The sequence below is a fragment of the Alosa pseudoharengus genome, unplaced genomic scaffold (genome assembly GCF_046254945.1).
Source record: "Alosa pseudoharengus isolate Yale_2024_CS ecotype anadromous, Long Island Sound unplaced genomic scaffold, YU_APseudo_1.1 YU_APseudo_1.1_scf_21, whole genome shotgun sequence".
Classification (NCBI taxonomy): domain Eukaryota; kingdom Metazoa; phylum Chordata; class Actinopteri; order Clupeiformes; family Clupeidae; genus Alosa; species Alosa pseudoharengus.
The window spans coordinates 18,230,661-18,243,283 of record NW_027468674.1 but is presented as its reverse complement, the minus strand read 5'-3'; the positions used below and the strand labels follow the sequence as shown (position 1 = coordinate 18,243,283).

The following is a 12,623-nucleotide window of genomic DNA, read 5'->3' as shown; positions in this document are numbered from 1 at the left end:
CTGTGGCACATGGGCTAAAACAAATTAATTTTTCTAATTCAAAGCTAATTCACTTTGCTAATTCAAAGCTAATTCGGAATCATTTCGCTAATTTGATCCCATGAGGAAGGGCACAGAGTGGGTCAGTGCATTGATGTTACACACCACATACAGTAGCTTTACTGTAGTTCATGCATGACAGACTTCTGTAGACCCATCAATAAAATTAGGCCCCACACAGTCTCCATTGCCAGGCACTAACTAACTCTGCACTGCTCTGAAAAACCAAAGGGTGAAAGGGTCTGCCACTGTTGTGTCCATGGGGCAGACTTTAGCACTGAGGCTGTCTAGAGTTTCTTTTTGCAGTTGTGCCACACATTTAATAGCCATTCTGTAACATTCAGCTACTTGCTTATTTGACTCAACGCTGGAATCCTTTGAAGCGGGTGTTGAAGTGGTGTTTGCATGAGCAAACAGGGCAGTAAATAACAACAGCAGCAAAACAAACTGATGCTGTTGCTGATGGATCACTCCCACTTCCAATACGTCTATGTGTGTATGCAGTATGAGTATTCTATACACATATTTTTTGTGCTTTTGAATGTAAACCTATTCAGAGGCATTTAGTAGCTTTGTTCGAAGGAAGCTCGTGAAAGAATGTTTCCTGTGTGTATGTATTATTCTGAGGAATGTTAGATGTTCCCGTCATCCCACTCACTGTGCCTCAGAATAGGGGAAAAGGAATTAAAGTGGTTCCTGACGGTTTTAAATAAATCATGATCGCTATGCTCTGCTGTTGTGTCATTCATCCTTTCTTACTCTATTTTGGATGTTGAGCAATTTTTTTAACCCCCTCAGTCAATCATTATTCAGAGGCATATAAAGCCGTTATTTTTTTTTGTATCTAACAGATGTCCAGTCGTATATTCATGGGATCATGGGAAGTTTTGGTTCAATCCTGACACTCTGTGTGTGCATTCTAGGAACGTTACTGGTGGAGAACATGCAGATCAATGGGCGAGCAGAGGACCCTGACAGAACCATCTCTCTCTCACTGCGAGATAACTACAACCACTGGGTCATTCTGGACTCGGTCAACCAACGACTCTATCTAAACAGCACCGGCAGAGTTCTGGACAGGGATGTAAGTACACTGAAGAAAGTATACTTAATCAGGATTTACGCTGTGAAAAAAATGCATGAAATGCACTTCATCGAGGGAAAGTGCTTATATTGATTTCTTATGTTTGAGGTATTTTCTAACTCGACTTTGACCATGACTTGTACTTTTCTTACAAACTGATATGCCATATTGAAACACTATGAACACTGCTTATCATGTCTCAACCTATTATGTATTCATTCCATCTTTTGTTGTTTTTTTCTGTCTTCCCTCCATCAGCCCCCATCCTATATTCAGTCCATCGTGGTGCAGGTGCAGTGTACAAATGAGCTGGTTGGCACGGTGATCCTCCACGAGGTCCGGATTGTGGTGAGGGACCGGAATGACAACGCCCCCCGCTTCCAGCAGCCGCGCTACTACGTGGCCATTAACGAGGTGAGAGCCGAGGAGAGAATGTTTCTCGGCGGCAGGTCAGGGACCAATTGGTTTCGCACCTCTAGATTGGCTTCGTTTTCTCAAATCAGGGAGGGATCATCTTAGGCCACACAGATAGATGTTGACGGGATACCAAACAAAGAAAGACTGCAAAACTTCAGGCGGTGAAACCTCAGAAAAAGGTGATTTGTGGAAGTCGTTAGAAATCAGTATGTATCTGAAACAGAGAAGTTTCTAGATGTCTGTTTGTTTATATGTTATCTGATGTGGACTTTCACACATGACCTGTGGTGCACCAAGTATTGATTACCATGTCAGAACGTCCAGAGCACTCCGGGCAGCCGTATCACTGTACTGTATGTATACTATACTATACCATACTATCACTGTACTGTATGTAGCCATGGATGAGGTGAGAGAGGGCAGAAATGTCCCATTGCAGCGCTGTATTAGCCTCCTCTAAATCGGTGCCAAGAAGGTGCATTCGTACACAATGAATCCCTGTTAGTTATTTCTTCATGGCACAGTATAATTTTAGTCAATCTAGAGCCAGGTTTATGAACCAAGGGACTGTGACAGAGATGCAGGTGCCGGTTTCCTCCATTATAATACTGTTTGACTTTATGGAGCTTAAAAATAGCTAATGGGTTTATTAGTCCATCCACCCCTGCAGCCCCTATTTTTTGACGTTGCCGTATCCAAGCTTCTGACACCAGAGACATTTTGTAGAGACGTTTTCTTTTGACAGTTTGTATGTGTGTGTAACTCTAGTCTAAAATCCACCCCCTCAGCTCTCTTCAATACTTGTAGACGGTTCTGCCGCTCAGCTGGCCTGGTGCCAGTCCATTAGTGCTGTGTTGGGGAAAAAAAATAAAGTAAAAATTAATTTATGTCCTGGATCATAGGTGGCAGTCAATGAGAGGGAATGTAATCAACGTTTTTTATGCAGATTCAGTCTCTCTCTCTCTCCCTCTCTCATTCTCTCTACTGTTGGAAGAGGCCCACCAATCTGGGTAGTGGAGGGGGCGCTCTTCTGCATGGTTGAGATTGGCGTCGATGGCGGACGGAATGATGCCAGAATATGTCACCGGTTTATAATTAGTGGCATCACGGTTCACCAGAGAGACACATCCATCAGCAGAACCCACACACCCACACGTACACACACACACACACACACACACACACACACACAGACACACACACACACACACACACACACACACACACACACACACACACACAGGCACACACACGCAGGCACAAACACACACACACACACACACACACACACACACACACACACACACACATATGGGCACACAGACACACACACAGTCCATGGAGCAAACATATAAAGATGCTGAACACAGACTCACATAGACCAGGTACACAGGATGAACATGCACACATGCCTCGGAAGCTCTTATGAATAAAACATTTGCATCTGTGCAGACGCTCATATGCTGTACATTCATGTGAAGTTGGTACAGCTGACACTTAAGCAACTCCATGTGCACACATGCATATCACGATAAGTCAACACAGGCTAATTTCAGTTGCAGATGAATGCCTACAGCTGCTTACCGTATAGGCTATTCATACACATACATACAGTATACATGTTTCACGTGACATTCATGCATACCATAGCACACATTGATGTTTACATCAGTGTCTTGCACATTTCTGGTTGATATAAGCATACAATATCAATATGTTTCGCTGACTTTTTGTGTTTACACAGCCACATAACACCCTCCTCCTAAAAATCTCACTTTTTCCTCTGTGTCTGTGTTGGAAGGGGATGTTAAGAGCTGTGGTGCCTAGTGTTCCTCCTGGGCACCTGTAGACTAGCAGAGGTTTATTCTAGAAGACAGGTTTGTTAGATAGAGGGAAGTAAACACTGCTGAAAGGGCACCTGTGGTGGAGAGACCTGGAAGGGCTTCTTTGGATCAACAGCTGAGAGAGCAGGTGCCCACTACTTGTCCAATAGTATCCATAAAACTGCAGTGTTCCCCACAGAATGGATTACAGTTGTGGCGGTAGCTGAACGGGGAGGGGGGGGGGTATTAAGATCGTCTTGGTAGTGTATAGGTCTAATTGAGTGCTTGTCACTTTAAGACGTTTGAGTGAACCCTTGCAATTGTAACACAGTTGAAAGGCTGCTGATGTGTGGATGCAATTCATAACGTTTTCTACATAGTTAAAATAAAGGTTCGTACTTCTCCTTTGGACAAGCACTTTTGAATTTTGGAAAACACTTTTCCATTTACATAGGGATTTTGCAAACATTCAGTGTCAGAGTCAATAAAATGAGCCCTTCAACGAAATTGACAAGCAGCTGTAAGTAGGTTAAGCATGCTAAATTCGACATCCAAACAGTATTCTAACGTTAGCTTTGAGATACTGCTTGATTTCATAACTTAACTTAGTTTAGTCTCTTCAATGTAGCCTACTATGTTGTGATAAAACCTTAGCAGAGTCCACTTCAATGCAGCAGTTTTGAACAAATTTGCGCAGCATGGTCACGATGCTAAGCGGATTTAATAGCAATTTAGCCAGACGTCTTCTATGCAATGCTTCTATGTGGCAACAACAATCCTTCAACAATCGTGAATATTTTGTTAAATGCACATGCAGAGTGGCAGCAGGCTACGAGAGAGGGCGGGGCGGGGCAAGGAAAGGCTGCGTGCGTAAAAAGCGCAGCTCAATACATGGATTTCTATGCAATGTCACGAAAACATGCGTGCGCAACCAAGAGGCAGAAAGCACCATAGAACAGCATAGAGAAATGCAAAAGAGCAAAAGAACAAAATGAGTTTTTGTGCTGAAAACTGCACCAATTCGAAATCACGATGGTTAGAGAATGTTAAATATGTTCAATATCCCTAACGGAATGCATGTCTTCGCCAATAATGACAAAATACAATGTTATATTAATAATGCAAATGAACGGCAAACTTTGAAATATAGTCTGAAATGAGATGTTATTATCATTGAGACAACAGGGGTATACAATAAAATCCGATTGTAGCTTACAGCAGCCGACTATTTAGGTTAAGTTTATAATGTTGTGGACGACCACCAAGCGTCTTCTGCCCCACGGCTGTGCACGCATCTAGTTTTGTTGGTAAATGGGAAACCCGTGTATGGCAATGCAAGGATTTTACCTTATATTTAATTTAAATTAAATTAAATTAAATTAAATTAAATTAAATTAAATTAAACATAGAATATTCATCTATGGCGGCCAATTTTTATTTCGTGGTGCCCTGCCACAGATTAGTCAATGTATGGGAAACACAATTGGGGCAGCTGTGGCCTACTGGTTAAGGCTTCGGTCTTGTAACTGAAGCGTTGCCGGTTCGATCCCCGACCAGTAGGAAAAATGTGGGCGGGGGAAGTGATTGAGCGTCGCTCTCCCATGCCCACATCCATGGCTGAACTGCCCTTGAGCAAGGCACCTCACCCCTCACTGCTCTCCGAATGCCGCTGTAGCAGGCAGCTCACTGCTCTGGGTTAGTGTGTGTTTCACTTATTCACGGATTGGGATAAATGCAGAGACCAAATTTCCCTCAGGGGATCAAAAGAGTATATATACTTATACTTAAATACTAAGTATAGTTTTTGTTTTTCAGACAGATATTTGAGAATTTAGAAATCTAAAAACGATAATGTCTATCAACGGAAACACATACCATAGGTCTTGTTTATATACAAGAAATTATGCAGAAATTATGCTACTGTTTTTAAGGGACAGTTATTGGAAACATATAAGTGAGTATTTGAGCTTTTTTAAACACATTTACAGTTATTGTTATGACAGTTGTTTACTCTGTAAGGTTAACTGTGGGCTCTAGCATTGCTACTGTACATATTCTGCAGAGTTTTCTCATTGCATGTTGTGGTGTGACTTCTAACATGAATAGAGTCCACAGTCTGGCTACTTCTTCTGAAAGACTTACCCGATGCTTCCACATTCCAATCTTTATGAGACATTCCAACTGTCATTCAGATGTCATTCTCGCTGTATGTCATACATTTCAGCATAGTTGTTTTCTTGATGGGCACACTGCTACACATTCAACTATGCATGTAATCGTATGGATGCATTTATTATGACCGCCGCGCAGCGAAGCGGCGGTCATATAGGTCTAGTCAGAGTTTTTTTTTTTTTTTTTTTTTTTTTTTTTTCGCATGTCCAAATTTCTGTTTTTTGTATGTTGATCTCAAGGGGCCATGTCAACCCATTCCATAACCACTCATTTCATGTATAGCGCCACCTAGTTAAACACAAAAAAGTAAAAATGAGGTGTTGTAATCGCAGGTATCTGTGACCTAACATAGTCAAAACTGCACGAAATTGGAAGTGTAGGATCATTATGACACCCTCTGAATGCACGCCAAGTTTCGTGGAATTCCGTTCATGGGGGGCCACACAATAAATTCATTTATGTTACTATACACCAACTGGCCTGTAGGTGGTCGGAGACAGTTTTCTGTGAATATCTCGAGAACCGTAGGGCCTAGGAGGTCCACCTTTTTTTTGTATGTTGATCTCAAGGGGCCATGTCAACCCATCCCATTACCACTTATTTCATGTATAGCGCCACCTAGTTAAAAATTAAAAAGCAAAAAATTAGGTGTTTTCATCACAATATCTCTGGCTGACATGGTCAAAACTGCACGAAATTGAAAGTGTAGGATCATTATGACACCCTCCGAATGCATGCCAAGTTTTGTGTACTTTCGTTTATGGGGGGCCTTACAATAAAACAATTTATGTGTACATTTAGTGACGTACACCAACAAGGATTCCCGGGACACTGAAAGACCGGGGTACACAAAACTTGGTGGGCATGTACCCCCACATGGATAGCATGGAACTGTCATTTTTCGTTTTGATCTGTAGCCCCCCCGCTGGACTGGACCCCCCGAAAGGAGGGTAGGCCAGACACAGTTCTCTGTGAATATCTTGAGAACTGTAGGGCCTAGGATGACCATTTTTTCCGTATATTTGCCTCCAGGGGTCATGTTAGCCCAGTTCATGTGCACACATGTGCACAAACAGATACACACACACACACACATTCACAGTAATCATGACACATACTCACACAGTAGACATATGTACGCTTCCATGCACAGGCACATACGCAGGCACGCACACACACACACACACACACACACACACACACACACACACACACACACACACACACACTCACACACACACACACACACACACACACACAACATAAACATAACACAAACAATCAAGAATTTCTCATAATTATGAACAGGCAAGATGGAGGTGGGGTTGTATAAAATGAATTTTACATGTGAAATCTATGAACTAATCATGTTTTGGTACTTGTTGTCTAGCAGATACCAGTGAGAATTGAGTGTGGATAATGCAATTTAGTGAGACAGTTAGAATCATATAGGCCTTTCAGCGTGATTTCTTTTTGTGGAAAAAATGTGCTGGACTGGGCGGCGGTCATATTTTGTACCGCTCTGCGGTACATCTAGTTTTAAATGTCATAAATGTTTTTATGGTCACATGTATGCTGCGCTTTATGGTCACATGTCAGCAGAAGTGGTCGTACGGGAGTGCATGGCAGACATGCCCACTCTGAGGCTAGTGAGGTGTTGGGTAGAGTTGAGACCAGCGGAAGGGGGAGTGCAGTGTGTGTGAGTGAGAAAGAGAGAGTATGTGTGTGTGTTTGTGTGTGTGAGTGATAAAGAGAGAGTATGTGTGTGTGTGTGTGTTTGTGTGTATGTGTGTGTGAGTGAGAAAGAGAGAGTATATGTTTGTGTGTGTGTGTGTGTGTGTGTGTGTGTGTATGTGTGTGTGTGAGTGAGAAAGAGAGAGTATGTATATGTGTGTGTGTGTGTGTGTGTGTGTGTGTGTATGTGTGTGTGTGTGAGTGAGAAAGAGAGAGTATGTATATGTGTGTGTGTGTGTGTGTGTGTGTGTGTGTGTGTGTGTGTGTGTGTGTGTGTATGTGTGTGTGAGTGAGAAAGAGAGAGTATGTACTGTATGTGTGTGTGTGTGTGTGTATGGTGTGTGTGTGTGGGGGGGGTCATGTGGCTGTGTTCTCTAATTGAAATGGTCTCCCCAGGGAGGATCTGCAGGCCTTCAGTCATTAGTGTGCTGGCTTGCAGAGAGACTGACAGGAGCTCTCCTTCTCTTGATCTGCTCATTCATTCTTTCCCTCCATCTCCCTTTCTCTTTCTCTCACTCTCTCACTCTCACTGCATGTTCTATTTTTCCTCTCTCTCCTTCCCCTTCTCCTTTTTGCCTCCCACTCTTCTATCCTATTATATCTCTCCCTCTTTCTTTCTCTGCCTCTCTCTCCCCTTCAACCCCCCCCCCCCCCTCTCTTTGCAGTGTGTCTCACACATGCACTCATTTTCCATATTTGTCCCCCTCTCAAAACCGTTTTGCGAACAGTTTGGTGCCGTTATTGATCAAGCGTCTCATGCTGCCCATAGTAGTCACGCAGGCTCGCCACCAGCAGCCGATCAAGCCCTTCACACGCCAGCAAGACTGTGATGGAGAGGACCGCCGATAAGATGAACAGGGAGGAAGGTCTCTTTCAGAAGGACGGGCGCGAAGGGAGCAGGGTGTGTGGTACGAAAGAAGATAAGATAAGGGCTACTGGAGAACAGTGAACATGGGAGGTCCATGGAGGGAGGGATGGAGGGAGGGAGGGAGGGAGAGAGAGAGAGAGAGAGAGAGAGAGAGAGAGAGAGAGAGAGAGAGAGAGAGAGAGAGAGAGAGAGAGAGAGAGAGAGAGAGAGAGAGAGAGAGAGAGAGAGAGAGAGAGAGAGAGAGAGAGAGAGGGGTGGAGGGGGGTTTGCAGAGGAGAGGAGATAAGATAGGACAACGGGGCGATTACTTTTAGAAACAGGAAGAGAAGACGGGAGAGGATGAGAAAGACGGGTGTTGAAGAACAGTAAATAAGTACAAGGGATGTGTTTTCTAGGAATGGGCATCTCTGTGTGGTGTGTCAGCTCACTGGTGTATATGTGACATACAGGATATGAGATACGCTCACACGTACGGACGAGTACGTGGGGGAAAGAGGAAAAGGACAGTGAGAACAGGAGTGTTAAAGGAAAGTAAAAGAAGGTCTTTTTAGAAATAGGCTTTTGGAATAGGACATAGGAATAGACATAGGAATAGGCCTTAGGAATACACATAGGAATAGGTTTTAGGCATAGACATAGGAATAGGCCTTAGGAATACACATAGGAATAGGTTTTAGGCATAGACATAGAAATAGGCCTTAGGAATACACATAGGAATAGGTTTTAGGAATAGACATAGGAATAGGCCTTAGGAATACACATAGTAGGCCTTAGGAATAGACACAGGAATAGGTTTTAGGAACATGCATCTGAGTTTAATCTCGGGTCACTGTGTCTCTTCAGTAAAGGGAGCACCCTTGAAGTTTTTAACATGTAACACTGTCCACATCACCTGTAGGCTTCATACACTGCCCACTGTATGGTATATATATATATATATATATTGGGGAAATAGAGGAGAATTGCACATACTTAGTACATAGTATTAGAGTAGAGAGTAATTGGATTGGTGTCATAAATATGATAATTCAGTTTAATGTGTGCAGAACAAGAGCAACGTGTCCATTGTCATCCGGTGCATGTGCGGTGCGGGATTAGGATGCCACTCACGCGTTACCAACGCAACCCGCCGACACAGCTGAGGTGGAATGTTCCCCGTTGCAACATGGCGAGAGTCGGCACGGGCTGTCCAGTGGGAACGCAGCAAGGATCATTTACGCCATCGGTTGAGTGGGGGCTGGGGGGGTCGGTGGCGGATGGAGGGAGTCGAGGGTATGAGGAAGAACGCGCAAGCAGGGATCATAGGCAGCCGTAATTTATCATTCTACACTGACTCTCCCGTTGTTAGCCCCTCAATAATGCATGGGCCCCACAGTGTCAGCTGGCCTGCACTTCTGATGAGGCATCAGTCTGTTACGTGTTGCTTTACGAAAGCATGTCGGCATCAACTATTTCCACGTGACATTGATATGCGTTACTTAGAGGGTGCAATGTAAACAGCTTGCCTCTGTCTAATACTGTTTGTCTTACACTGAGTGTCATGGCAAAGCAGTGCAGAGAGTCTCCCCACTGGGATTAATAGACAGATTAAATAATGGTTGGGGTGTGGCGGGGGACAGGCTCATTAGGGATGAAGGTTTAGCACAGATGGCAGACGAATGAAGCCAGTCTTTATATCATCGGAGTCGAAACTTTGGTTAATGACATGAACGTCCACAGAGAAACCAAGCAAGTTTGCGATATTTGTCAGGTATTCGTTTGGTTTGCTTCCGCCCTCGAGTGAGAACTCGTGGCTCCTCTCTCGAACCCACTGAAAAGGGAAAGAGACCACGGCCTGATTTCTGGTTTCTCTTTAACTCTGGCAGTGCCTTTGTTCTCCGTGCTTTAACATTCTTGACTCACCGTTGCCCCCGAATTTTTTTTAAGTTCAGAAATACAGACACCTGCTACCTGCCCCCGGTGTCATCCGGCTATCCTCACCGGTCATTTGGCTGTTAAAGTTGCTCTCTCACATCACAGAGTAGAGAGCAGGAAAGGAGAGAGAGGTACGTCTCGTCAGGGGGTTCCAACTGTGACAGGTGGAAAAGAGTGTTCCGCCGATGTCCACCGCAGTTGTTTCGCGGCGAGGACTCTTTTATGTTCCGCGGTAAGAAGCGTTTGAAGACACCAGGGAGGCTGTTGGCCCGAGTTTTTCCAAAACTGGAGCGCAACTTGTAGACATTTGCCCGACACTTTTGTTTGAAGTACTACTCAGTCTACTCAGCATGAGTTCTGTTTGGGTCTCAGCTGTTTTAGTCTGTAGTTTTCCACCAAAAGTACTTTGTACTTTAGACTGAAGTATATGAGACACTGGGTACATCTGCATCAGCAACATGAACTCACCTTGATGGTTTTTTGTAACAAATGCTGTTTCTTTGTTGATTGGTTTGATTGTTTTTCATCTCATTAGGATTGTGCAAAAAACATAAAAAACATAATCAATTTAGGAGGGGATCTGACTTACAGGACATTTGCATGAGTTTATTAGTTAGTTTTGCTTTTACTAATTTCTCTAATCCCAAATACACTGATGTAGAGATGACATTGTACCTCTCACTTTTTAAGTGTTATTTATGTACTTCCTGGAGACACATACAATATCAAGTATAGCCTGTTACTCTACTACTAAGCCACATATCGGATGGGAGCACACACTTACCTTCACCAAGCCAGCAGGGAGAATCTCCCTTGCCTGTCTACGGTTCGTTTCACCGTGTCAAGATGGCTTTATCTTGTTGTGTGTATTTACATGCAAAGGCAGCGGTGCTCCGTTAAAGCCTGTCTCCTCTCTTCTCTCTCCTCTTTCCCCTCCCTTTAGCTGACCCCTGTCGGCACCACCATCTTCTCTGGGTTCTCTGGAAACAACGGGGCCATTGACATCGACGACGGACCCAACGGCCAAATCGAGTACACCATTCAGTTCAACCCAAATGACCCAGTAAGCTCCGTCACATACCACGCCACATCGCATACTAATAAGGCTTACTCACTGCATGTTAAGCTCGGATAGTGATAAGTCAGCGTAGTTGTGTAGTTCATTGCCTGTGTTGCCTGATTCAGTGCACTAAGAGGGTGAGTTATGCAGTATTCGTGCCAGCTCTGGTTGCTATGGCATGACAATAAGCCCATTTCATAGTGCCCAATTGCCCGGCCTCATTGATGTTAATGATACCTTAATTGGCAGGGTGAAACATCTTCCTGTTTCTGTCTGTCCTGTGGACTGTGCTGTTCCAGAGGAAGTTAGTTTACATGGTGGCGACATCTTGTAACATTTCTATATAATTATATAACATATGGAATTATTAGATAATTGTTATGCTTTTTGTTCGAAAGATTCGATGTTGTAGTTATCCAGTTCGAAGGTTGTTTTTGTGTGCTTTATGAACGGATACACATAAACCTGATTTTCTGATTCAATGCAGAGAAAGGAAGTGTTGTTGCATTTCCTCAAAATCTCCGAGGTTGAGTCATTCAAGGTTTGCATGTCATGTCACACATTGACATGCAAACATTGCCTTGTTTACGATTTTCTCAGTCTAAGCTTGCTCGGAACCTGCAGTTCAGAAAGTATTGCCCTAAAAATATAACCGACTTCATTAAACTTGCATGCACTGTAAACACTTGCTTAGCTTAGGTATCCTTGGCATCCTCTGAAGGTTACAGGTGCCAAACCAAGACCAAGGAAGAGCTGTGTCTGCTTGAAAACACACACTGAGTTTACAGTGAAGTGGATGTTTAACTTTAACGCAGATCCTCTGCTTACACACTGTGTTGTCTTTTTTCCATAGATGACTAATAGGACATTTGATATCCCCTTAACCTTGTCTGGCTCTGTGGTGCTTCGAGAGAGGCTGAATTATGAAGAAATCACACGCTACCTTGTCATTATCCAGGCCAATGTAAGTTATTTCTTTTCTTTTTTAAAATAAGATAAGATATGATTTTGCACCAGTTTTTAGGAGGCTTGGGGTTTTATCAATGCTACATCATACCAGAAGATCCAAAAAAAAAATATTTTGGTCTTTAATGTTTGTCCTCTGGGAATTATGTAGTGTTCTTTTTGGTAATTAAAGATTTTGTTTCCTGACATACTGCTCAATATGAATATGTTACGCACTGATATGGATATCTTAGCATGCACAATAAAACCCCGTTTTCCTCAAGGACCGAGCTCCAAACCCAAAGGATAGACGGACAGCCACCACAACTCTGACGGTGGATGTGTTGGACGGCGATGACCTTGGGCCCATGTTCCTGCCGTGCAGTCTGGTGGACAACACGCATGACTGCAAGCCCCTCACCTACCATGCTGGCGTTCTGGAGCTTGCTGACCCCGTAAGTGAAGGCTGTCTCCCGGGAAACCAGTCCAGTCATAACACCCCCCCCCCCCCCCCCCCCACACACACACACACACACACACACACACAGTCAGCTACTTTGGCTACCT

At 43.7% G+C, this 12,623-nt stretch overlaps 1 protein-coding gene across 1 annotated transcript in view; it reads left to right on the top strand.

The window, feature by feature from the left end:
- The window catches only part of pcdh15b (protocadherin-related 15b), a 194,881-nt gene that overhangs the window by 32,169 nt on the left and 150,089 nt on the right, over nucleotides 1-12,623 (top strand). The window contains exons 4-8 of the mRNA XM_076298738.1: nucleotides 963-1,123; nucleotides 1,382-1,537; nucleotides 10,995-11,114; nucleotides 11,965-12,075; nucleotides 12,341-12,511. Coding sequence (XP_076154853.1) covers nucleotides 963-1,123; nucleotides 1,382-1,537; nucleotides 10,995-11,114; nucleotides 11,965-12,075; nucleotides 12,341-12,511 — 719 coding nt within the window. The remainder of the gene's footprint in view (nucleotides 1-962; nucleotides 1,124-1,381; nucleotides 1,538-10,994; nucleotides 11,115-11,964; nucleotides 12,076-12,340; nucleotides 12,512-12,623) is intronic.